Source organism: Chrysemys picta, chromosome 10 (assembly GCF_011386835.1).
Source record: "Chrysemys picta bellii isolate R12L10 chromosome 10, ASM1138683v2, whole genome shotgun sequence".
NCBI classification, from domain to species: Eukaryota; Metazoa; Chordata; order Testudines; family Emydidae; genus Chrysemys; species Chrysemys picta.
This window is the reverse complement of record NC_088800.1, coordinates 76306027-76331677: the sequence shown is the minus strand read 5'-3', so window position 1 is coordinate 76331677 and position 25651 is coordinate 76306027. Positions and strand designations below refer to the sequence as shown.

The following is a 25651-nucleotide window of genomic DNA, read 5'->3' as shown; positions in this document are numbered from 1 at the left end:
GGTGGGGCCGGAGAGATGCGGGGGTGACTCCCATCTCGGTGGGGCTGGAGAGGCGCCGGGAGGGCGGGGGGGCGGAAGGGGTACGGGGGGAGCTGCCCGCTCGGAGGGGCCCCGATACAGGGGGGGCTCCCCGCTCCATGGGGCCGCATGGGGGAGGCTCCCCGCTCGGAGGGGCCGGATACGGGGGGGCTCCCCGCTCCATGGGGCCGCATGGGGGAGGCTCCCCGCTCGGAGGGGCCCCGATACAGGGGGGGCTCCCCGCTCCATGGGGCCGCATGGGGGAGGCTCCCCGCTCGGAGGGGCCCGGGGGGGCTCCCCGCTCCATGGGGCCGCATGGGGGAGGCTCCCCGCTCGGAGGGGCCCGGGGGGGCTCCCCGCTCCATGGGGCCGCATGGGGGAGGCTCCCCGCTCGGAGGGGCCCGGGGGGGCTCCCCGCTCCATGGGGCCGCATGGGGGAGGCTCCCCGCTCGGAGGGGTCCGGGGGGGGGCCCCGCGGTGACGCCCAGGCCGGGGCGGGCTCAGAGTGACTCAGCGGCGGCGCCCAGCGCGGAGAGCGGGCTCGGCTGGAGCAGCGGCGGCCGATGACCGAGGGAGCCGCCGGGCAGGAGAGGGGAGGACGCGGCGGAACTGCCAGGGTGAGGCCGGTGCGGGCTAGGCCCTGGTCTCGGTCGCCGCCTTCTCCCGGGCTGGTCTCGCCTCCCAGGCGGGCCCGGCCCAGGCCCAGGCCCAGGCCCCTACTATGGCGCTCGGTTTCCTGGGCCTGGAGGCGGGGCGAGAGCTGGAGCTAGTTGGGCCCATGGCGGGCGCGACCCCGCCCAGGGCTCCATGGCACAGCCCGGCCCGGCCCGGCCCAGCTCAGGGGTGGGATCGTGGTGGGCGCGACCCTGCCCAGGGCTCCACGGCCAGGCCTCGGGGCAGGATCTTGGTGTGATTCTGACCCTGCCCTGAGTCTGGGGGTGGGATCACGCTGTGAGCCTGCGCCTGGCTCCAGGGTCTAGTTGGGGATTGGGATCGGGGTGTGATCCCGACCCAGCCTCGGTCCGTCCGCCCGCGGGGGGAGCAATGGGTGTTAGGAGAACAGAGGAGACACTGGGCGAATGGTGGCTCTGAGTGATCAGCCCAAGTCTCCCCCCCCGGGATTTCGGTCAAGGTAAAACGGATGCTGAATGTTAATCATGGCCCGGGAACGCCAGGCTCCAAAGAAGGGGTGCCCTTAAGCACAAGCCGGGTGGTTCTACTAGCCCCGTTTTATCCCAATCCTCAACATTTGGGTAGGGAAGTTTGGCAAAATGGTTCTGGATTTGGTCCATCTTGAGAGCAGGGGTGTAGACACTTAGCCCACCCACTTAACATTCAGGACTCCCCCTCTCCCCCGGCTCTGCTCTGGCCCCAGTGCTTGCCCCACTCCGCTCACCTGCCCTGCACTCCTGTCAAGGTTGGGGCACGGGACTTGCTCCACTCTGCCTGCCTGGCACTCCTGCCGGGGCTGGGTAGAACAGGGAAAGCCCTGGTGTTCCCATCCCGCTCCCTGGCAGGAGCATTGGATGGGCAGAGTGGATGGGGGCGCGGGAGTGCCCATTTTTCCGGGGGCCTGGGTTGGCCCAATGGCTAATCTGCCAATGGGAGGAGGGCAAATGAGCGGGCGTCCGGCAGTGGTAGAAGAGATCTTCAAAAAAGGTAGGCCCACTGCCTGGGGGAGCCAGGCCTGGCAGTGGGACCTGGAAGGGAGCCGGGAGCTGTGCGTGCTGGAGAGCGGAGCTGGGTGTGTCCCGGGGAGCCCCTGGCCAAAGGTCCGTCCATCACCCAGCTGCAGGGAGTAAGGGAAGGTGGACCCCCATCCCTCATGCCCTCCCCGTCCCCCTCCCCCTCCCTCCCATAATTGCCCTCCCCACCCAAAATCGGGACCCACCCAAATATCCCATGCTGGCTACACCACTGCTTGAGAGAAACCATGCTCTAGGGGGGACCAGGAGACCTCGCTCTGGGAGTCAGGACCCAAGCCTAATAGGACTATATGATCTGCTGTGTGTGACACAAAAACAGTTGTAATCGGTGTCAAACTATGAATGGCATAAAAACCTATAAATAGCAACTTGTATGTGTAGCCTAAGTGTAGCTCTCTAATGATGGGCAGTTAAAATTCACTTCTGAGTCAGATACACCCAGGCATCAGATGTTCCTGATTATTTATATACAGCTGCACCTGTTGCATACATCTCTGGGCATATTTATATAATTAAAACAACTTAACAGGTATTTTAAATTTAATAAAAATATTAAGCCTTTTTATGGCCCTTAGTTACTGTTTGTATATCTAATACTAATATATTATTTTACTCAGCAATTAAGACCTCTGCCATGGCAGCAAAACCGATTGTGACTTCGAAGCAGAGAGAGGAGGTGGTGAGGGGTGTCCCAACAGAGGTGGTGTGCACGGCCTTCTCCAACTCCATTCTTGTGGTGGTGACGCAGTATGGGAAGATGGGAACGCTCGTCTCTCTGGATCCCAGCACAATAGCCAATGACGTCAGCAAACCTTCACTCACCACAAAAGTGCTGCTGGGCACAGATGAGGTACAAAGCAGAGCATGTGGTCCTGAAGATTGAAGGGGAATTCAAAATTCGAGCCTGCTAAGCAGCTGATGTGTAGTTGTGCAGTGGTACGATTAAAGAATCCTGTACTAGGAGAGGAGTGGGTCATCAATAAAGCTTGGGCATTCAACTGGCATTTAACATAACAAATGTCTAATTGAATCTACACTCAAGGCATATATGGGATCTGTCACTTCATACCCGGTTATTCTTATGGTGCTTTGCAGCTCCCATTGACTTCAGTGGTGCAAGAGCAAGTGTAATGGCTTTCACTAACCTTTCTCAGGTGCTTGTTCAGTCAGTTTTCCCATCCCACCACTTCTTTTTCTCCAAACCTTTGCCACTCCCATAATTGACTTCAGCTTCCCCCCCCCAACTGTGCTTGCCACTAGTTGCCCTAGATAAGTCATTATGCAATTCATTTTGGCTTAAAATGAGTTCTCATTTACTATTTTACAGAAACAAGAGAAAACAATAATATATTTTGGAAAACATCAATTAGACAGGAACTAAATATAAAGTTACAGAATACTGCACGATTACCTGGTTTTACAGTGCAGTTAGAACTGTCTTGTGTTGCTTGCTAACCCCAAACAGGAAAAAACAAAAACAAAAAAAACCTCAGCAATGTGACAGGTTCCTGATCCTCTTAGCAGCTCGTCTTTATGTAGTTCTCACCTGTGTCGTGTCTGCCTGTAGACAGGATGGTTACAGCCTTGGGGTGATGTGCACTTGTCAAAATGGAGCAGAAGAGCATAATCAGTTTCTGATATTACCTTATGTTAATTAGTGGCTCTTCCTGTTACATATGGGAGAAATCATTTCCCCGAGTCTTGCATGTATGTCCATTATCTGCTCCTTTGTATTGTATGTTAAATAATTAATCTAAACAACCTTGAGGAAAACTTTGATTAACATGAGATTGAAGTACTTCCTGTCTAGCCTTTCGTGGCGATGCATGCTGCCAAAACCCACAAACCAGTGTTGAAACAAAACCAAACAAAATTAAACTTCACATAAATATATGTAGCAAGATGGATGTAAGTAAAATTTGGACAAATTGGGCATACTTGTTAGAGAAACCCCAATTAAAGGGAATTGTATCCCTTTTCTCCTGCTAATGCCCTTAGCCTCACTTTTTTTTTTTAAAGTCTACATTATTCTATCAAAATCACTATGTGGCTTTAACCAAGGGCTATAATACCATTTAAAAGTCTGTGGTGAATGTAAAGACCTGGCTGTCTTTACATTTACATGTCAGCAAATCCAGTTTCAGTCCAGTATAGATAAATCCTTAATATGCTTAGTAAAAAGATACTCCAGGTGCATTCCATTAGTAGTGAATGAATAGGGTGGGAAGATTCTCTGAACTGAAGGACTGTGTTTTTTTGCTTTTCAGCCCCTCATTCATGTTTGTGCTAAAAACCTGGTGACATTTGTGTCTCAGGAAGCTGGGAACAAACCAGTTCTCCTGGCTATAGCTTTGAAGGACAAGAGCATGGAAGGAATAAAAGCGCTGCAGGAGTTGATCCGAAGTTGCCAAGTGTGGTGAAGCTGTGCTGTCTGGATGCAAGGAAGGGATCCTGGGTCAGTGACCTACCACTGTTTATTTAAAAGGACAAAACATGCTTTTATGCTGGTCTTGGATTCTGTTGAAGATTTCATGAATTTTCTCTTCCATGTAGAACTTTGGGAGATTTTGCTGTTGTTGGTGGGTTTGGAGCCCATGCCGTTAAGCAGTGAAGTTAGAACATTTTTCTCAATACAAAATGAAATTTCATTTCCATCACATTGGGTGGGGGATGTATATTTGGAAAACTGCATGTGGCTTTGCAGCAGTGTCCAGAGAAGTGAATGGCTTCAAGCAACGTAACAATGAAACGCTGTGCTGCAAAGTGTAAAATGTGATGTAGAATGAATAAAAATACACATTGGCAAATGCTTAATGTTACTTGTTTATTCCCCAAGATGATCAGTTTAAATAAATATTTGGAGTCAGAATAAAGTCAGTGGTAATTGTATGCAGTTTAAAATAGGGATAAATTTTGACACTTGACTAGGGTCCCTGGGAAAGAGTTGTAAGTGTTGACAGTGTGAGTGAGTTAATACCATAGTGGGGTACCCTGTCTTCTGCCACTAAAGAGAAACCATCAACTTGAAAATTAGACTTGTTTGAAATATAGTACCCACTGTAGTGACGGGTAACACTTAACATCGCTGTCGCTGAAAGAAATTATCAAACCAAAATATTAGTCTCTTTTTTTCAGTTTGTTTATTTTGTGATGATGAGCCTCACTGAATAGGTCAGGCCCTGATCCTGCAGTTGGATCCTCACTGGTGAATGCTTGTGTCTGCTTGAAGCCCCATTGACTTCAGTCGGGCTCCATACAGACACAAGGGCTTACTACCTAGATCCAGTTGCAAGAGAGGGGCTCTAGCCTGTTTCTCCCTGGCTGAAAGGACCCTTATAAATATAAACATCAGTAGAGGAGTAGGAAAACCTTACACACGTTTAATATATTTTTTTTCAAATAGGACATACTATTGAAAGGATTGTGTATCAGAAAGTGTAATTTTAAAAGTTAGGTTTAAAAGCTTCAGGCTTGTAATGTCCCCTTAAGCGAAATGCAATTAATTGCATTTTTCAGAATTTTATTTCCCAGAGCCATGGGGTTTGCATCTGTGTCATAATCCTAAAATTCCCCCCCACCCCCATTTTACATTCCCCACTCGCATTCCCTTCCTATTGTTCTGACCAAGGAGTCCTGGAAGATCTGCTAAAGTCTGTCAATATTATTTCTGTATTGATTTAGGGATTTCCACTGAAAAATACAAATCAATTTCCAGTAGTGAACATTTGAACATTGTGCCCTACTGTACTTGCAGCCCCTACCAGCTCAGGGAATCAGTTCTAATTGCCTAGAAGCTACAAGGGCCAATCACCATAGGTATTAAGAGATGCTGTTTATCACCACATCTGCACCTCTGCAGGCAGACCGAAGCTGGAAGCCAACTGGCTGGTCCTTAAAGCGGCAGTCCACTAGGCTGGTATTTTACCATCTCCCTACATGTTTTAAGTTAGAGACAGGTGACCGGTGTGAACAAATCCATGGGGGCTTTATGCACTGCTGTGACTCAAAGGCAGGTGTGTACCCCAATAAACTGACCAAGACCCTGGCCCTTTCGGCAAGGCAGGCTCCCTGCTTGTCATTCTATTCCCTGCGAGGGCCAAGAATTGTGCTTCTCCAAACGAATTCCAACTTTTCCAAGCCATAGTGCCAGCCTACAGAGTGAAGATGGTGTTTATTCGTTGGCCCCTATGCAAGTGGCACTTCCGTTTGGTTTCCTAGGTAGTAGCCAGAGGATTCGGTAGTTATCACGCACTGATCTACTACGAGATCCCAACTGTTGCAAAATACGGTAGGCGAGCATGGGAACAACGAAGGGGCAGTCCTAGGCTGGGGTTGCTGGGTGTAGTAACCGTGGGGCTGGGCAGGGATGATGATTGCCAAGGTGTTTGGGGGGGAGGAGCTGTGAGCCAGGAGTGAAATGAAACAGCAGGGAAGCGTGGCAGAGTGAAACGTAAGTTCTGCAACTCTGTAAATAGGAGTCTGGAAACCAAACCTGCCTTGTCTGCTATCAAGGGATCCGGGCGCGGAAGGAGGGGGGAGCGAGTAGCGATAACAGGGGGGCTTTGTCTCAGTATGGGGCAAGGCAGGCGGGAGCCCGGCCAGGATCTGTGCACGGCTGGAGTTTCTGGAAGGCTGCAGGCAGCGGGGGAGCGAAGTTGGGGGGCTGGAGGAGACCCCGCCGAACTTCCCCGAAAGTGCAGCGAAGAGGAGAAGCTGAGCCGGAGGGCAGAGGGCGGTGACCGGACCCGGGGGGAGGAGTCTCCGGGGGAAGGCAGGTGGAGGTGCCGGAGAGGGAGGTGCTCAGGGGGATGGGGAGGCAGGTGCCAAGGGACCCCGCAGGGCGAGTCCGAAGAGCATCGGTGGGAAGTGGAGGCGCTCAGGTGGAGCCCTGGCCCGGCGGGGGGCGGGAGCAGCAGCAGCTGGCACGGTGAGTCCCCGTCCTCCTCCCGGATCTAGCGCGCATGGGGGAGGGAAGCGCTGCCCCGAGATAGTGCAGGCTGGCAGGGGCTGCGGAGCGCCATTGGAAGGGGGGGGGCACAGATTACACACACACACCCCGACCAGCGCCTGACCCTCCTCTTCCTCCTTCAGGGCCCTGCCCCAGCAGCCTGGCCCGTGATCCCCAAAGCCCAGTGAGTGGCGTTGTGAGCTGGGGCACAGCGCCCCTCAGGTGTGGACCAGCCAAAAAGTGGTTGGGCCATGGCATAGCTGGACGCCCTGGCTCTGCGGCCTAGGGGTGGGGGCCTGTGTGCAGTCTGGCCTGAGCTGGATGCCTCTGGGGCCTGGAAACTAACCACCTGGGGGATGCAGGGAGCCCTTACCCTGATAGCAGAGACCTTCCATCCTGACTTGCAGCGCTCTCCAGCTCCTCAGGGCTGCATGCAGCTCCGCCAATGCCCCTGAGTCCAGACCTGTACCCGGCCCCTATGTCCAGTGCTGGCCCCTCCCACAGCTCCGCCAATGCCCCTTGCTTCTAATCTGCAGCAACCTTCTCCACAACTCCACTGCAGGGCCCCTCATACAGATCTGTCAGGGTTGCCTATGCCTGGTCTACGGTCCCCACCCAGCTCTATGATGCACCCAGTCCTGAGAGCTGGCTTCCTTTTGGATGATGATCCCCGTGGCTGAGATGAATTTGCCTCTGCAATCAGCACTTTGAGGAAGACAATCCCCTAAAAATCTTATGCCATTCACCAGTCAAGCATGGGATCTGTTTAGGGATGAAGACATGGTGGGCTGCCCTGAAAATGATGGCAGACTCTAGCATGGAAACCCAGCTAACTCGACCTGTGTGCTAAGAGGAGAGATCTGTGCTTCTGCTGGTGACTGGCTTGATAGGAGCTTTCCAATCCTATCCTACAGCAAACATAGGCTTGGGGTGGGGCATATCTAGTGCCTCACTTATATTGGTGTTTGTCTAGTGGTAGGTTAAAGGGCACTTCCTTCTAGGTCATGTGATGGCAGTGTAGCAAGACTGATGCAGGTGAATGGCATGTTCTTTTTCATCAGTGGAAAGTGTCTGCTTTGTTCCGTGGGAAGTAGGACTGGTTTTTCTCCATTCAAGCGGTAGGATACGTTGTAAAAAGTGCCTGCTTGAGCGAGGAACAGCTCAGTTGTGCGATGCTTATTGATGGGAGTTCTGTTATCCTTCCCAACTCTGAAGGGTGCAATTAAGGTGCAAGCTGCAGGCATGAGTAATATCCTGCCTTGATATGCTGTGTTCCATGTAGACTTCATTTTAATGTACAGTATAAAAGAGATTGAAATTTCAAAGCTGAAACTCAGTTGCACTGACTCATCAGAACCAGAAGGTATCTATGGGGTGACTTTGAATAATATGTCATGCTTCCTTTTGGAGTGTCTCAAACCCTAACTTTGCCTCACAGCAGCCTGGTGAGGTAGGTGAAACCTGTATTATAATCATCTTACAGATGATCAAGGCCATGTGAGTTAGAAGCAGAGCTGGGAATGGAACCCACAAACCCTGGCTCACAATCCCATGTTCAAGATACTAGACCACACTTCAAGGAGCGCCTCCTAGTTAGGATTAAGAGAAAATTCTGTCCTTGGGTCATCCCAGTAATTGAAGTTACCTGTATTTTGGATTTGTTTGTTCTGAGATGAGTTAGCTGCCGTGTGATATTAGTTGTGATTGAACACCGGGGTGTGCAGTATCATCATCTCCTACTTTCCATAAAGTGGTGGTCTTACACTGAAGGAATTTTTGATTCAGTGTAACATAGCTTGACATGTTTAAGCTCTAGCCTCCATTAGATGTGGGCTTTAATATGGTCTGTCAAGGGTATGAGTTGCTTAGTTGCTGTATCAGTTCTCTTCTTCCCAAACTCTCCTGCTGTTTTGTGTTCTGTTTTGGAAGCAAATGGGTCTTTAGCTGCTTGGAAATGACCAGTTACCCAGCACAGCTGGTATCTAATTACATTCCAGAGCTGGGAATTCTAACTCAGCACTATGCAGAGGTTTTTATTTTTAATGAGTGTTGTTATAAACTGTTAATTAAGTCCTACAACAGCAGTAATCTCAGCAGGATTGACGGCTATGTAATCATAGCTATTCCTGATTGTCGCTCCTACTCCTTTTCAGCCTGGGCTAGGAAAGCTAATAAAACCTATTGATAACAACATTTTCCATCAGCTGGCTAAGATCAAAGCCAGAGAGCTGCTGATGTGCCAGGGTGCAGCTGCTAAGAATAGGCGATTTGGCCCAACCATTTCCCACCCCCATCCCCCAAAGCCATTTGATTGGGCCTCTGGCTGTGTGGTGCAAGCTGTGGGGTAGGGAGGAGTCATATCCTCACTGTTAAACCAGGGCAGCTAGAGGAGTTCAGTTCCACACAGTTTAGAGAGGAGGGATTGGGGGAGAATAGGGAAAGGGCTAAGAAGTGATGTATGTTTTGTGGGATGGTAGAGAAACATTTCCTGTTAAAGCGGGGGAGCAGGAATCTACAATAGGCTCCAGTGAGGGCTGAATACAAGAGAGAGTTGGCCTGATGTCTCAGGGGTACGTACTACTGTCTCCACAGAGTTCAGTTCATTCTCCACAGCCTATGGCACTGGGGCATGAGCACTAAATATCATGTTGCCATTTCAGCCTGTTGTTGGATGAAACTTCTGAGGCAGGGGTCTCCTATGGCTTCTATTTGGCTCCATGGCCTGGGCCAGCCTTCAATTGAGGAAAGAAAAGTTGGAAGTGAGTGAATGGAGGAATGGACTTGACACAGTGGATGTAGATAGGGGCTGGCCTGTGGTGATGGAGTTGGGACTAGAGGCCTGTCTGCTTTAGAGATTTGCCCTGATTCAAGCAATGGATAGCGGAGGCACCAAGGGGGTTGCTTCAGTGCAGGCCCCCAGGGCAGATGGAAAGCTGCCACTCGCACTGGGTGTTTCAGTCCTGAGGCGCAGTCTGCTAATTGTGTCAAATCAGTTGTGAGGTGTGTGCAGATGGTTAGTAGGATGAGACCAAACACATTTTACTTATAACCTAACCATCCTTGAAGGGCTGAAAAGGCCACTGCATTTATGTAGGCCTTAATTATTTTACTGATGCTGGGGGCTGGAGCAAGAGCTGTATCCTCTGAAAGTGTGATTCTGCTCTAAGTATCTGTTAAAATGGAATGGGGAGGGGGGGTCCCATTGTTGTCACATGTCAACGATTCCAAATCTTTTTTTTTTTTCTCATCTTACAAGTGAAAAGTGCCTCCTTCACCTCCCCTCCCCCAATCCGTTCACTACCAGCCCAATGAACCCAGGATCTGATAGTCTTACCCAGATCACTTTGACATACGGCAGGCTGGGTTCTTTCCTTCTCACCCATCCTTGCCCGTGGTGCTGATAATACAGGTCCAATTCTGCTCCGTTACTCCTCTGCAGCCATGCTTCACCTATGCACCTGTAACAAAGACTAATTGGGGCAGCAGAGGTTGCAAAGGTGTGAACACAGGATGTGATCTGCATAATGTTTGTTAAAGGAGGTGATTCATGAGCAGGAAATAACCCAGCTGGACTGCCTGGGCCTTGGATGAGTTTGTGGTACTGGCTGTTAGAAAAATAAAGTGATCAGATTTGATTGAGATACAAGTATGGAGCCCCTCCATGCCATTTTGAGAGTTGTTTTTCAGAGTAGAAACACATCTGGAGTTTAGCTCTGATTGAAGTTTGCCAATGTGTTAATTGCTCTCATACCTACAGCTTTGTCTCCCAAATGTTCTTGAGGATTGGGAGGGGCATGTTGTGTTGTCTAGAGGCCTGGCAGCAACATTTTCCTCTTCTATTTTCTTAAGAGTCTCTTGTTGTGTTTTGTCTCTTCTTCAGGCCGCACATGGTGCTATTCCTTCCCTGCTTGCTGGGGAGATGCATCTCTCTTGATTAATGGTGTTATCAGAATGAGTCATCTTGGCTTTTAATAAGAAGCTTCAGAAGTTTTCCTCGCTCTCCCTAGGAGTCTGATGAACTGTGATGGAATGTGCACCCATGTGCTCCGTGTTATGGTGCTCTTCAGATTGAACGGTAGAATTCTCTTCATTTGTACGGCCCTACATGGGTGCCCAGTCATCTATTAGAAAGGATTCCATTATCCTGAAAGGTCTGTGGGCCTGAGCCAAAGACAATGGGAAGACGCCCCCGACTTCAGTTGGCTCTGGATCAATAAAGAGCAGAATCGAAGAAGCTGAGTGTTTGGAGAACAGGCAGGAAAATGGAGGCCCAGAGTCTCAAAAGTATTTAGGCTCCTACCTTCCATTGATCTCAATGGAAGGTAGGAGCCTAAATGCCTTAAGGATCTGGGCCAAAGTGCCTAGGGTCAGTTGGCCTTAAAGGTAGCATCCTGTTTAGTTTTGGAGAGTGGAGGTTTTCCCCCCCTTCCACGGAGCGTGCGACTCAGTGACCAAAGTAAAAACGCTATAGAGCAGCCCTGAGACTCTCTAACGGTGTGCAGTTTTCAAATAAATAGGCGGAAACTCACCAGCACAATTGGTGGAGCAGGCGCTCTCTGTGCCTCAAGACTGCTTTTAGCATCCGCACGTATCTGGCAAAGCTCTCAGCACCGTACTTGGTGGAGCTGAGGCTGTCCATACAGATTCCCAGCAGGCATTGGGTTGTGAAATGGCTCTCCATCCCGTATGGCCTTCCTGCCTCAGACATGTGTTCACGTAAAGGCGGGGGAGCTGCTTAGGGGAGAGAATCTGTGCACAACTGCCATTCTTGCTCTGTGTTTGTACAGCGCTTAGCACGCTGGGGTCCTGGCCCTTGAATGGGGCTCCTAGGTACTACAATACAGTCCATAAATCATTACCACTTTGTCCTTCCCCTGACACAGCTTTAATGGGAACAGCTTCTGAGTCGAGATATCTACAGTGCATCTCCTCCTTTGACTCACTGCAGATAGAAGAAACAGGACTAGTTAGTAATATGGCTCTCTTGCTTCCCTGTGTCATCACAACCTGCTAGATATACCAATGCCTTATAGATTAGGCACTAAGGCTTTCCCTCCCTGAGGTGGAATATTGTCTGCGTTTGGATCGCTTCATAAAACTGCTTCACCCCTTCCCAGAGGAAGCAGGAGGGGTTGGACCCAGCCTGGTCACCACCAGCTGTCCAAGCACTAACACACAGCTACTGTACCAGGCTGTTCCAGGGCTGATCACAAAGCAAATAAGGAAGGGCATAGCTGTTAAAAACCAAACACAATCTTTACTCCCTCCTCCCCGTTTCCATGAACCCTGTGCTATCTGTGCCATCCTGTTAATGTTTATATGGCAGGGTCTCTGGTGTATCAGTCTGTCTAAAGGACAGACAGCTCCCTGCTCTCCCTTGAATCCTACTTCCTGGACCCTGGGGGCTAGAAATGAGCTGTGACTCCAACAATGTATTTGTTACACAGGGTACGTCTATACTTGCCTCCGGGTCCGGCGGGAAGCAATTCATTTTCTGGGATCGATTTATCGCGTCTTGTCTAGACGTGATAAATTGATCCCGGATCGATCCCGGAAGTGCTCACCATCGACGCCGGTACTCCTGCTCCGCGAGAGGAGTACGCGGAGTCGACGGGGGAGCCTGCCTGCCGCGTCTGGACCCGCGGTAAGTTCGAACTAAGATACTTCGACTTCAGCTACGTTATTCATGTAGCTGAAGTTGCGTATCTTAGTTCGAAGTGGGGGGTTAGTGTGGACCAGCACAGAGAAAGCTGGCAGTCAGGTGACTGCTTGGTAACTCGATCTTCTCCTTCACTCCACCTGTCTTTCTTTCCCTCTCCCAGGTACAGATGTTCTGGGCGTGAACTCTGAGCCTTTGCCAACGTGAGTGGCAACACCGCCTGCAGTTGGGACCTCTCGACTTACATGCGAATTCTTCTCACCCAGCCCTTCCCCTGTCAATGTGGGGGAAGAGATATTTTTAGTCACTGGTGCATGTGGCTGTTGGCTTGACACCATCTGAATTTCCTCTCCTGCAAGGTAGGAATTGTCCAGAGAGCGGAAAAGGAAGTTGCGTGGAGAATTCTTGCTTTTATCATTATTTAAATAGTTATTAATAGCGGGGATCAACCTCTAACACGGAACCTTCCTCCCACTAGCCTGTGGGAGTTTGCCCAAACAAAACTTCTGGGTTAGCTTCAGGGAGATGCAGTTAGTTAATGGGGAAAATGGAGAAATCTATTAATTTATCCATTTACAGGAGAAACTTGTTAAAGACTTTTTTAAAAGCTAAGTGTTGTTAAACTGTTTGGATTCCTGGAATACAGGGTGCTACACAAGCAGTTTAGCTGAAGAAATGAAAGGCCAAAGATGGCAGCTTGGTTGTCTGGAGACCTTTGGGTCTGAGGTGCATTGTGAGATCGGTCCTCTCTGTGTGTCCAGACATGAGATGTGGTGCCCAGAACATGCTGACCATTGTTTGCTCTGGAAATACGTTGCTCTTTGCCTTTATGAGATCTGGCTTGAGAAGGGGAACCCTACCAGACACTGCACTGACTCTATTGTGGTGACTGGTGGTGGTGGAGATTTCCTAAAGGGCTGATAGGCCCCAACTGGACTGCAGGACTCTAGTCTTGAGAGATTTCTGCTATGCTTCAGGGTTGGCAAAATAGAATTTTTACATGCATCCCAAAGTGCTTGGCAACCTATGAGATGCAGCACTACTGAAATGCAGCTGCCTCTGGGTTGGAGGTCATTGGCTGGTGCATGGTACACTGACCACGCAGCTAGGTAGAACAGCTATTTTAAGTGTTAAAAATGAGACATGGATTCCAGTTTGATCTTGGATACATAGACACAGTGGGAATTGCAGCCAAGGGCAGAATCAAGGTGCCCTTTGTGTCTTAGAACTGTAGTGGAATGAGGCCACTTCGCTTTCCCTGAGGTTTTTCTATGCGTCACCTGGCCCTAAGGCTGCTGTCTTGAAACCATCTGAGATGGGCAGAGATTGAACAGAGAGCTCATGTCAGCTCCCTGATCTTCTGTGCCCTCTGAATCTTGCGGGAAATGGTTGGTAGTTTGCCAGAGATTCCTGTTCTCACATCCTATCGTGAAATGGTTGCAGCTTTTATTCTTGCTTGTCTTGTGGCTCTGGGAGCCGTGGGCAGCGCTAGTCCTCTGGCTTCTAGGGTAGCACCAGTGTTTGCTCCTGGCGCTAGACCACCGAGGAGAAGGGAAGCCAATATTTCAGGCAGCCACAGTCTGTGCATTCCCAAGGCAACGGTGATATGTGCACAGCATGTAAGCGGGAATTTCTGCTTGGGCAATCGGTGCCTTTATGATTTATTGGCAAGGTTCTACCTCTGTCTCTGAGTGGGAAAGGGTTGAGGTTCTATTGATTGACTGAGACGAGTCATTGCTCCCTCCCTTAAATCGCTGATCCTGACTGGCAAGGGAAATGGATCATAGGGGACCCTGAGCAGGAGGTCAGAGACTAATTCCTGTGGGCACAGGTGCAAGGAGACCTTTTTCCTTCCTTAATGTGTGACAAGCCCCTGCCGGGGAAGAGTCGGAGGAAAGACCAGGAAGTGTGCACATGAAGTAGGGAGGGACAGAAGGGAACCAAGCTGACTCTTGCGTACAGGAGGCTCCGCTCTTGAAGGTGGTTCTACTGAGCTCATGGGGGTTTTGTGGGCATCCTCCCCAGTAGGAGCAAAGAAGCAGATGATGTAGTGATTGGTTGGTTTTAAGAGACACTCGAGTGATGGTGGGTGACCCTCCATGTTGGAGAAGAACCCAAAAGCTGCTGCTTCTCTGGGCCACATGGGCCTGGCAGTCTGATGGGAACCAGTTTTCTTGTAAGAGCCCCGGGATGCCCATGAGAGTCTGTCTGGAAGTGCCCAGAGAACTGCCTTGTGGGCAATATTTACCCCTTCCCATGGGCAGAGTCTAGGAAAGACACTCCGAGAACTTCTTGTGCATTTCAGTAAATCCCTGCTTCGAGAGGAAGGCTAAAGGGAAAAGGTTCTAATGTTAGCCCAACCTGTCTGCCCATCGCGGGTTCTAGGGCTAACGCCTGAGACCTTGTCGGGGATCAAAACATCTATTTGTCTTTGTGCTTCCCCTGCTGTTTCCCTCTCTCCTCTCCTCTAGTGCTTCCCCGCCCCTTGCTCCCCCGGCCCCTCTGTGCTCAGTTCATACTGACTCCTGGTATTCCTACTGCTCACTGCTCTACCTTTGCTCATTGCCCCCTCTCTGTCTGCTGCTTTGTTCTCAAACCGCCTTCCTTGCTGTATTTACCTTTGCTCTCTCCTCTCTGCCAGATGAGCAATACCACGCACACCGACCTGTCCTCTTCCACCGAGGGTGGGGTAGGCGTGACCAGCATGGCTGGCAGCACGCTGCAGACCAGGATCTTCCCTCTGACCGACTCCAGCCATCTCTCCCCTGAAGACGACTCCCCGCTGAGGGCCCTCCAGAACTACTCCCGAGATGGCCAGCAAATTTTCCTGACCACTTCGGCAGCGCAGGTGATCTCCGGAATCTTTGTGTGGTCAGCACTGATTCTCACCATCCACCAGGTAAAGGCAGGGCTCTGCAGGGAGAGGGGTGTTCCCCTGGATCTGGGTGCGCCCTGTCACCTGGGTGCATGCACACATTGGGGTGGGTGGGGGAGGTAGGGAAGGGGAGCTGCTGAGCATTGCTCAGGGCCTCAACTGAATCTCAGGATTCTTGAATGCCTCCATGCCTGTGCAAGTTACAGACTATTTCCTTGTCTCTAACTGCTTCCCTTACTTCCAGCCAACATCTCCATCTCCTGGCTGTGGCTTCCAATCTATTATAGTGTCTAGGGCAGGTGCCTCTGCCAATTTCAGACCAGCATGTTACAGGGAGGGATGAGTCCAGCCTTTTCAAACCTGATGCTAACAGCTTGATAGAGCAGACTTTGTCCTTCAGCTCCCCGGAGCGGCTGCCTGCACGCCCTTCCTCGCTGTGTTTATCTGAAGTGCTTACCCCAGAGGGGAGCTGTAACAGTTCCTAGAGCGTCAGCAGTTCTGAGGTTAAGGGAGTGTCCTCCATTCTTCTTTCTTGGGAGTCTGAATTTCCTAATGTCCCCATTCCCCACTTAACACGTGAAACTGGTTGGCTGAGGCCGTGTCTCCTCTGTGGGTTTAACTGAAATATTTGTACGCAGAGCCCAATTCTCGGTATGCAGGTGTAAATCTGGAGTATCCACTGAAACCAGTAGAATTACGCCAGATTTACACTGGTGTGGCTGAAAGCAGAATGAATTAGCCCAGCGTTAGTATTCGTATGGCAGTTAACTCCTGGGCCAGGTGGTGCAGTGGGGTAGACACACTGACTCTTCACCCTGCAGACCCAAATTTAAAATTTGGTTGGGGTCACAAATTAAATTAGTTACTTGATCTCAGTGGTATGGAATCCCCCCCTCCCCCTCCCATGTAACAGCAAAGTTCTTGTACTCTGTACTCTTGGTAATTGTTGTTTAGGAGTCCCAAGCTGAAAGAGTAGGAGATGTGCTCCAACCCTAATCTTCTATATTTTATGCGACAGGTCAGGACTTAAAATGCATTGGCAAAGCTGTGGAGGGCCTGGGACGGGAATAGCAGGGTGCTTGGTGGTAGGACTGAGGTGTGGGCAGTACTTTGTGTGGAGATTTTATGCCTCTAGCCAATGGGATTAATCCTCCCACGCTTGCACTTGCTCCCTGCAGGAATGCTAGTCTCTGATTTCCTCGGCATGATGTCTTGGCAGCATGTATTATGTGCTTCCTGCAGGTTGCAAGGACCATGTGGTGGCGGGTGGAGTCTGGCAGGGTATCTGGATGGATTCTGATTCAGGTGTCAAGAGATCTTGCTCCCTGAAACAGATCTGGGCAGGAGGGAGATGAAGACTGGAAAACCGCCTAGGGATGCTCCTTTCTGCCCCCGCAAAGCGGAGGCCTGATGGCCTGTTGCCAGGTCTGCTTCTAGGCTTCTCTTCGGCAGGTATCTCTTAATGTCGCTACATTGCCCAGACTCTCTCCCTTTCCCCAGATCTACATGCACCTGAGGAACTACACCATTCCTAACGAGCAGCGCTACATCATCCGCATCCTCTTCATTGTGCCTATCTACGCCTTTGACTCCTGGCTCAGCCTCCTCCTCATTGGAAGTCACCAGTATTATGTGTACTTCAACTCTGTGCGTGACTGCTATGAAGGTGAGCAAGGCGGGGAGGCGTCTATGGTAGAGGTGGGGAGGAGAATGGTGCAGGAGGAACCTGTGATGGAGGGCACAAGGATTTTGTCTGTCTCCCCCTTCCAGTGGAAGCTAGACAAGATGTCACATCAGCGTGACGCGGCATCTCCCCCTCCACCCCATCCGCAAATCAGATCTCAGTGTTTCAGGGTCCGAGAAGGAACCCAGGGAGAGTTTTCAGGCTGCTTGATAGTAACTCTTGGGTTTGTCGTCATAGAGACCAATGGAAACAATCAACATCCACTCCTTGCCCTGTCACCAAAACTGATGCTGAATGGAGATGGGCCCTTAAGCTGCAGTGATGCACTGGAGAAGGCTCTTGAGAGTGGGGGTGGGAAAATGAATGTTCCTGGGAACCGCTGGTAAAATTCCATCACCAAACTGAAGGGGAGGGTTGAGGTGACTACTTGCCTCTGGAGTCCCACCTGGGGCAGCTAGCAGTACCTTGCCAGAGATGGCTAAGAGTAAAACAGAATAAAACGGCCATAGCCCTCATTATCCCTGTGGCTCAAATACTTCAGAAGAACAGAATTTTTGTCTCTGGATTGCGCTAGGTTTCATCAAACAGCAAATATTTCCAATCCTTTTCCAAGGGTAGATACCGCCAGCCGCCCCCCTTCATGTCAAATCCCAGAGGTCAGACTCCCTGCAATGCAATCAATATGTCAAGAGCAAAGTCTGTGTTTCCAGCAGTTTAATAGATGTTTGCCTGGGGGGGTGGAGGGACGCTGCCTCCCTCTTCAGTGATCAGTTTCAACAGGAGTATACTGTGCAGTCCCTCCCAGGTTAGCTGACTGGCCTGATTAGATGAGGTGCTAGGGTCTTTCTCATCTGCAACGTCTGAGATACCCAGTCACGCTGCATGTGCTTGTTAACTGGCTGGCTCTCCCAGGGGAGGGGGGTTGAGGTTTTTAAATTGCTTGGGTCTCTGGGAATGGGTTATGTTAAATGGTACTGCTGCACTTACGGGCTTTGGGGATTTTGTGTATGATAATTTAAATACAACGGCACCCGGTGTGTATGAACAGGCACCGTCTTTTAGCATTTGCATGAATCTAAATAAAATAAAATCCCAGGTGGAGAGAGCCCAATGGAAGTCCAGCCAGGGAGCAAAAAGGCCTATGAACAGGGACTGATCACACCTCGCAGAGCTATAGTTTGTCTGCAGGCTCAGGAACACATAGGATGACCAGATGTCCCGATTTTTTGGTTCTTTTTCTTATATAGGCTCCTATTACCCCCCCACCCACTGTCCTGATTTTTCACTCTTCCTGTCTGGTCATCCTAGGAACACAGCACTGTCTCTCCACATTGTATTGGGAAGGAATTTTTTTTTTTTAATCCCACCATTTGTGGCAGAAATGCAATATTTTGAAAGTGAAGGTTTGAGTCGTTCAGAAACGGATGGACCCAGCCAAGAAGTAGGTGACACTGGGTCGTTTTGAGCCCTATGCCCACTGGAGTTCAAGTGGTTGGTTGGTTGACACCATGGCATTTTATACTGTTTGGAGTAAGAGTCTGAAGGTGAATGAGGAAAAATAACGAATTGGGTTTGTTAATTCAACTAGATGATCAAGCTGCCAAGGTAATGAGCTGATTACAGGTCAGACTAGTTCAGGAAGCTCCACCCACAGAGCGCTCCCACTGCGATTGTTACACCATCAGAACAAACTCTCCCTGACTCCTCCCCAGAAGGCAGGACATGCTTAACTACCAGAAAGCAACTAATAATACTTATGTGTAGCATGTACGTAGCCCTTCCATGAGTACCTCCCTGCCTTGTCAATCCACTGTTCACGGGCCCATCTTTGTCTTGTCAGCATTTGTAATCTACAGTTTCCTGAGTCTCTGCTTTGAGTACCTTGGAGGGGAGAGCACCATCATGTCTGAGATCCGGGGGAAGCCCATCGCGTAAGTCAGAGTCCCTATCCCGTTCTTTGGCCCCCTTCACTGGCTTTCTCTCTAGGCCCAACATCACCAGTTCTCATTGTGTTCTGATTCTAGGTCCAGTTGCCTTTATGGGACCTGCTGCCTGCAAGGAATGTCCTATTCCATTGGGTTCCTCAGATTCTGCAAGCAGGTTGGTCTCTGGCCTGGACTGTTTAGCTCCTAGATTAAGGCTAAACGAGAGCCCTGGTCCATCAAATTGCAGGGGTCTTTCTGGGCAGGCTGTTCTCCCCTGCTGCCTTTTGGAGGTGTTCATGCTTCCCTCCTGCTCCTGAGTTCTTGATTTTTTTTCCTCCAAGGTGAGGCAGCATCTCCAGTAGCAATCAGCTTAGCTTGATGTCATGTGCACTGCCTCTTGACTCATTGCTGAGTCAGGGTCCCCTCCCGCTGGAGTGCCTAGTTCCTGTTTTAATCCTCCCAATCTCCTTTAGCCATTGGTACTGATTACCCAAGGTGCCTACCACCAGGCAAGTTCTGGCACGTATCTGTACGGGTGCTGTCCTGGGCTGGAGGGGAGGGTAACTTCAGTTATGTATCCTAAATGGGTTTGCTGCTATTCATGACAATCCCATGGGGCTACAGCCCTGCTCATGAATGAGCCCAGGGGGAAGCTCCTTAAGAACATTTAACCTCTGGGCTAGGGGCCCTGTGCAAAGTACGGCATGTACAGCACAGACAGACTTGCCAAAGTTGCAGAGCACCTGGAGGGTGGTATTGGGTGGGGAGGGGTTGATGAGGGGCAGGCTTTAGCTGACAGGACTGGATTTCTTGGCACAGGAAGGCCACAGAGAGACCTGGCAGGTGGGGGGAGGATTGGTTGGGTTGGAGCACTTCACTGGGATGCCAGGGAAGGCTGGATGCATGTGGGGAAGGGATCCTGCCAGTAAGGCGCACTGTGGCTGCAGACATGCCACTTGCTCAGGGCTGGTCTATTGCACTCCGTATCGCTGGCCACCCTTGCTGGTGGTGTAAGTGCTTGCTCCGTAGGGAGGAATTTCTTTCTTTCTTTCCCCCCGAATGCCAGAGCTCCTTGCTCTCCATCTCGGGGGCGGCAGGGGCCAGTTCACACTCAGTTCCTTTCTCTTGGGATCAGGTGGAGTGGGAATGTGCGTATTGCAGTCCCAGCAGCCCTTGGGAGGACAGCGAGTGCCTCCGGTGGGAGCGGGGTGGGATCTCTCTCCAATGCAGAGCTGGAAATAGCGCGGTGTCTTTTCCTCTCTTGCTGCAGGCGACACTGCAGTTCTGCGTTGTGAAGCCCCTCATGGCGATCGTCACCATTGTCCTGCAGGCATTCGGGAAATACCATGATGGCGACTTCAAGTGAGACTGCGAGGACTATGGGACAGCCCATTCCCCCTGGGCTGAGATGGCTGCATCAGTCCTCTCCTCTAAGAACAGGCAGAGGCATTTCCCTTCCCCCTCCCAAATCCCCAGGGCACTCTTCCTCAAAGGGAGCTGCTCTGAGAGTGGTGGGGACAAGAAAACCAGATATGGGGAAATTAAATACTCTTCCTTGGGGCTGCTGGATCAGCACTGTGCTCTACTGGGGACCCCCCTCCCCGCTCTTCCATTGCGCTCTTCCTAGCACAGCGAATGCTCAAGGGGGTTGCAGTCTATGGTAATCTTAGCTCCCAGGAGCAACAGGGCCCAGACAAGCCTTGGAATGGGGAGAGATGGGCTGTTGTCCTTTCCTGTGCGTGAACTTGAAATGGTATGACTAAGGGCTCTAAGCCCTGTGATTGTAATCATGGCCATGGGTGGGGGGTGTACTGGGGTGAGGAGGGCTTTGCATGCCTTCCACAGATCTGCAATAGGGGGGCGAGGCCTCAGAATCAAGGGAAGATGCACAAACTTTGGGCTCTACCGTCCTTCCTCTAACTCCAGGGCTAGACTGTGGCTGGTTTCCACCCACTGTATTTACTCTAGTTGTGCACTTTAATTTTTGGACCAAGATCTTTCTGGGCCTCTAACCTCCCATCCTGCTACCAAGGAGCCCTTAGCCTAGTGAACCACCATGGTAGCAATTTCCTGTGTTTCTGTATGCTACTTGTCACCTGGCCAAACGCAGCCCCTTGCAATAGGGCTGCAGGTGCCTTTATCCGAAGTGGGGAGGAGATGCTGCAGCTGGAGAGAATAAGTTCCAGTATGTAACACTCCCTCTTGATCTGGGTCTCTGTAGGCTCCATGTAGCCTCTGTGTTGCAGATGAGGAGTGGCTGCAGCCTGTTCCATTTAGGTTCCTGGCGACTTGCCAGTGTGATCTCTGGTTGGGCGTAGTTCCAGCAGCCCAGCTTAGTAACTCCCTCTCTTCAGCATTCACAGCGGATACCTCTACATCACCATCATCTACAACTTCTCTGTCAGCATGGCCCTCTACGCGCTCTTCCTCTTCTACTTTGCCACCCTGGAGCTCCTGCGCCCCTTTGAGCCAGTCCTCAAGTTCCTCACCATCAAGGCCGTCATCTTCCTCTCCTTCTGGCAAGGTGGGTCCTAGGGCTTGGGGTTTCCAGGAGAACGGCCCTTCTTCTCTCCCAGCACCTGATCCCTCCACCCAACGAGTTGGGAGTCGGCAGAAGGACCCATGGTAGCCGTACAACCTACTAGATGCCCTGAACCAGAACTGACCCCCTTTCTGCGTCTCTTTACAGGGATGCTGTTGGCCATCCTGGAGAAGTGTGGGGTGATCCCTGAGGTCCAGATCATTGATGGGAAGGAGGTGGGAGCTGGGACAGTAGCTGCCGGCTACCAGAACTTCATAATCTGCATTGAAATGCTATTTGCTGCCATTGCTCTGCGCTATGCCTTTACCTGCCAGGTATACAGAGAGAAGAAGGAAAACTCAACAGGTAACTACCCTCTGAAGCCATCTACATTCCAGGGTCCCCAGGCATGTAAGCAATGAGGGGATCCTGTTCTCAATTGAACAGTAAAGAGCCTTAAAAGCCACTTGGTTCTCTGCTGTTAAATCCTCCCTTTAGGCTCTTTTCCCCATAGTGCCTTCAGGCAGCTGCTAATGGCTGGGAAGAGCCCTCTCAGGAGGGATTGCTGGGACAGAGGATTGCCAATATTACAGCTAATGTTGTCAGGAAACACCCGGTGTCAAAAAGGATTCAGAACCGTCCAGTTGTGCATGTAGCTGACCTCTTGAAATGTGTCGTGGAGTCCCTCTCCCATTCCCCCCCACTGCTTGTTGTCCTGGCTTCTTGCCTTGAACTAGGCTGCCCGCTCTTGTGTTATGAAGACCTGGTTGCTGCTCACAACAGAGCCCTGATATAGAGTGTGGCCCCCGGGTGCTGCTGTAATCATGCTGACAGTTGTTCTCTGTAATAGCATCCTCTTTATAAGGGATATTTCATCCAAACTGGTGAGTTATCTCCTGCCAAGCACCAAATTTCACTTCAAATCCCATGACTGGCCTCTGTCTCCAGAGATGGGAATGTTGCAGTTACTACACTGGGTTCCCATGGGAACAGGGAAGCCTTGTTACTCCAGTAAGGACCGGCTGATGGAGGAGCAGCATGGCCTTAGAAGACTTCCCATGCAGCCCTTGCTGTTGGAGCAGGGTCTCTGTGGTGTAGGTGGCAGTGGTTTCAAGGAGTTGGACTCTTTATAATGGGGAGGTATCTGGCTGGTCCTTCGTGTGCTCTGTGGCCTTGGGTCCTTTGCAAACTCCAAAGGCTGAATGTGCAAGAGAATGAAAAGGGGGGGAGTTGGGAAAGGGACTAGTTTGGCCTCTTGTTCCTCTCCCCCAGGAATGGCAAACAAAACCCTTCACCTAAATGGTGCCGTGGGATGTGCATCCTGCAGGGATGGCCTCCCTAGGAAACTTAGAGAAAGGTTTACTCTGCTCAGAGCATCCTTTTCTCTCACTGGCTATTGACCTGCCTGTGATCTCTGAGCTCCTGAGAGTCAGAGCAGTTGGTTCGGTGTGGGCAGCATGCAAGGAGATGGATTTTATCCCTTTGTTGGAAAAGGTGTTTCACCCTTCGTATCTGGACCGTGCTGTATCTCTGCATGCTGCCCACCTGCTAGCTTCCATGTAGGCTGTACTTGCTCATGGCTTGAAGAAAAGCACTAAACTTTAATTTTTAGCTAGGATTGGAGTAGAGAACAGGGGTGGGAAACCTTGGTCCACATTTCTAGGTGTCCATTTAACCATGACACAGAACTTTTCATCTGTGGATGGATTTAGATGGCAATGGATTTCTGTTGCACGTTACCCACTCACTCATCTCAAATTCTACAAGAGCATATCAAAACGTAACCACTCAAAAAATCAAATGTGTCCAGTGTGCTTTGATTGCCTTGTCTAGCGAGGCACTTCCTTTTAAAAGTGGATCACTCATAACAATTCTCTCTGCTTTCAGCAAACGTGGCCCCAATGCAGAGCATCTCTAGTGGGCTGAAGGAGACAATGAGCCCTCAGGACATTGTCCAGGATGCCATCCACAATTTCTCCCCCACATACCAGCAGTACACCCAGCAGTCCATGCAGGAGGCGGGGACAAAAGCTCCTGGGCAGATTGGGCACCCGGCACCCAAAGCTGACGGGCAAACTAGCAAAAGAAGCAAAAACATTGAGAAAAGAGTGCTGATGCTCTCAGACGATGAACTGTAGGTGAGAGCTGAGAGGACAGCGGCACGGGAGATGGTTTAAAAACTCATTGTCTCTGCAATCTGACTGGAGCCAAGAGAGAGCAACAGACCTGGACCAGAGAAGCTAAGACCAGCTGTTGCTTTGGAAGGAAAGAAGCAAGAACCAGAGAGGGGTGGGATGCTGAACTGTGCTTGACTTCTGCTGTCCTGTCCCTGCTGATGTTGGAGATTGGTTCTTCTCTATTCCCATTAGGCCCCTATACTTTTGTCATTCAGTGGTTCTTGTCCACCAACCTGCCCCACTGCCAGTGTTCTGATGCACGACTAGCATCTGTATCCGTACTGTGGGAATGATGTGACAGGAAGCAACCAGGACTCCTGAGAGTTCCTACCAGTGCTGCAAGATGGAGGCTGGAGTCCAGCTCATCCTCTCGCCTATGAACAAGGGCAAGGAGGGGAAGAGAACGGCTCTGCTCTAGTGACTCTTGGCCTAAGTAAAAAGATGAACGGTTCTCAAGCTTCCGGGGAGAAGAGCAGACTGGGAAGTCAGCTGGACATCGCCTCCTGCTCTGACATTTTGAAAGTTACCAAAGGGTTTTTTTGGTTAAAACTTAGGGAGAGAAAAATCTCAATAATCTTGCAGGAAAGGGAGGGAGGGAGAATTAATGAGCTATTTTCTGGTACCTACCTGCCTAAAATTTAATAATCCCCAAGGAAGGGGCTAAAATGAAATTAAACTGCTGCTACCTGTACTGCTTCTGGGAGGGGGAACCTCTTTATTTGTGTCGTAAAAGGACTATGATCCACCTTGGAGTGGATCAAAAATTGAAATGGATTCCAATTGGCTTATTAAATTGCTTTTCAGGGAATTGAACTGTCACGACTGTGACTGGCAGGGTTAGGAATTCACTTACTGGAAACTATATTCTTCTTGAAAACATTTGCTATTAAGCAACCCTCCTTAAATGTAAGAAACAGCTTTATGTTAATGCCTAGCACTTGGCTTCATTTAGACGGGAGAGAACCAGGACTATTTAAAAAAAAAAAAATTAAATACCACAAACCCAAGTTCATAAGTGGGAAGTGTGTGTGCAAACCCCTGCCCTGCTGGGGTTACGCTGATCACATACTGATCTATTGCTAGGGTCACGTGCACCTTTTTAAAAGAGGCCATGTCCTCTATGTGAACAGAGGTGGGAACCTAAAATGACAGAGGGGCTCTGTTCTAAGATAGCTGGTGAGTGAAATATAAATAGGCCTGTGCCCTTTTGCTGTTGACCTGAACAATGCCATTTCTGGGAGACAAATGTCCTAATATGGCTTCAGCTGGATTAATTCCCCTGTGTTGAACACCAGTGGATAGTGCACCTCATTCTGTGAACCTTCCTATAACATCCCACCAGACCTGTATTTTAGATCTTTGAAGAGAACCTTACTAATTTCTGTCCATACCCGCTCTCTCCTACCGGAATGCCTGCTGGAAACTCATTCGGGTGTTGGCATCGCTTTGTCTTAGTTCATGGGGGGCAGTTTGTGTGTCTTAAAAGGACCTATAGTGCCTCAAAGTTGCTGCCATGTAATAAATGTACAGTTAACGCTTATGGTTCTGTTTAGAAGTGGACCCTTTTTTTTAAAAATCCAGCTGTTTTCCCAGCTCTGAGATCCCTTGAGCCTGAGAAGTGGAAATTGTAATTTAACAATCCCACATTTTACTATTTATAAGGTTGTTGTTTTTCCTAATAAATGGGTGTTTCTATTACTGCTCCAATGAGCACTTCATTTGGCAAAGCCTTGTTACCCAGCCGGTGAGGAGGGCCTCTGATGTGATCCAGCAGCTCTCTGCCATCCAACACTGACACTCGTAAATTCAGAAGCACCACATGGGCCTCTTGACACTATGGCAACTGGGGCACCAGAAACGCCTGCATGGACAAAATGTACCATGATGCCCTGGCTCTGCGGGGGCGTCCTCCCATCTCGCTGGTTTTCACACCACCTCTTCTAGGCTGGAAGAACACAGTGCTCTCCTCTGCAGCCCTTCTACCTCCTTTCTTGTGCTGTGGAGTTTTGAGAGAGGTTACACCCACCTTAAGGCCAGCCTCAAACTGGGCTGAGTGTTTTGCAGCAGTGCCAGGACAGTAGTAAGCAGACTTGAGAAGCTTCCCCATCCTACTGAAAGCCTGTGATAGCAATACTCTA

General features: G+C 50.3%; 2 protein-coding genes across 13 annotated transcripts; both read left to right on the top strand.

Annotated features, from left to right (window-relative positions):
- Positions 1-500: 500 nt before the first annotated feature.
- Positions 501-4533, top strand: PSMG3 (proteasome assembly chaperone 3). 3 transcript variants are annotated; one of them, XM_005289131.5, is made up of 3 exons: positions 501-635; positions 2342-2574; positions 3992-4533. In XM_005289131.5, exons 2-3 carry the CDS (start codon positions 2359-2361, stop codon positions 4142-4144), a joined length of 369 nt encoding a protein of 122 aa, XP_005289188.2. In that variant the 5' UTR covers positions 501-635; positions 2342-2358; the 3' UTR covers positions 4145-4533. The 3 variants fall into 3 exon arrangements, with proteins under 3 accessions (XP_005289188.2, XP_023958136.2, XP_042709087.2); XM_024102368.3 differs by lacking the exon at positions 501-635 and adding an exon at positions 1009-1150; XM_042853153.2 differs by lacking the exon at positions 501-635 and adding an exon at positions 2203-2253.
- A 1509-nt stretch (positions 4534-6042) lies between these two features.
- TMEM184A (transmembrane protein 184A) lies at positions 6043-25208 on the top strand. Of its 10 annotated transcripts, none has more exons than XM_065560064.1 (11): positions 6119-6174; positions 10553-10747; positions 12495-12690; positions 14973-15230; positions 16707-16872; positions 18731-18821; positions 18915-18990; positions 20086-20177; positions 21170-21339; positions 21505-21702; positions 23224-25208. In XM_065560064.1, the coding sequence occupies exons 4-11, from the start codon at positions 14973-14975 to the stop codon at positions 23472-23474; spliced, it is 1302 nt and encodes a 433-aa protein (XP_065416136.1). In that variant the 5' UTR covers positions 6119-6174; positions 10553-10747; positions 12495-12690; the 3' UTR covers positions 23475-25208. The 10 variants fall into 10 exon arrangements, with proteins under 10 accessions (XP_042709088.2, XP_065416139.1, XP_065416136.1 ...); XM_065560063.1 differs by lacking the exon at positions 6119-6174 and adding an exon at positions 6334-6651; XM_042853154.2 differs by lacking the exon at positions 10553-10747 and having other exon boundaries at positions 6043-6174.
- The last annotated feature ends 443 nt before the right edge of the window (positions 25209-25651 follow it).

What these genes read in the sequence shown, in the direction of transcription:
- PSMG3 (XM_005289131.5), top strand. Translation starts at nt 2,359, where the DNA reads ATGGCAGCAAAACCGATTGTGACTTCGAAGCAGAGAGAGGAGGTGGTG. An exon ending in TGCTGCTGGGCACAGATGAG is followed by an intron (nt 2,575 to 3,991) that starts GTACAAAGCAGA and finishes TTTGCTTTTCAG; the next exon opens with CCCCTCATTCATGTTTGTGC.
- TMEM184A (XM_065560062.1), top strand. An exon ending in ATCCGGGGGAAGCCCATCGC is followed by an intron (nt 18,822 to 18,914) that starts GTAAGTCAGAGT and finishes TTCTGATTCTAG; the next exon opens with GTCCAGTTGCCTTTATGGGA. An exon ending in GAAGAAGGAAAACTCAACAG is followed by an intron (nt 21,703 to 23,223) that starts GTAACTACCCTC and finishes CTCTGCTTTCAG; the next exon opens with CAAACGTGGCCCCAATGCAG.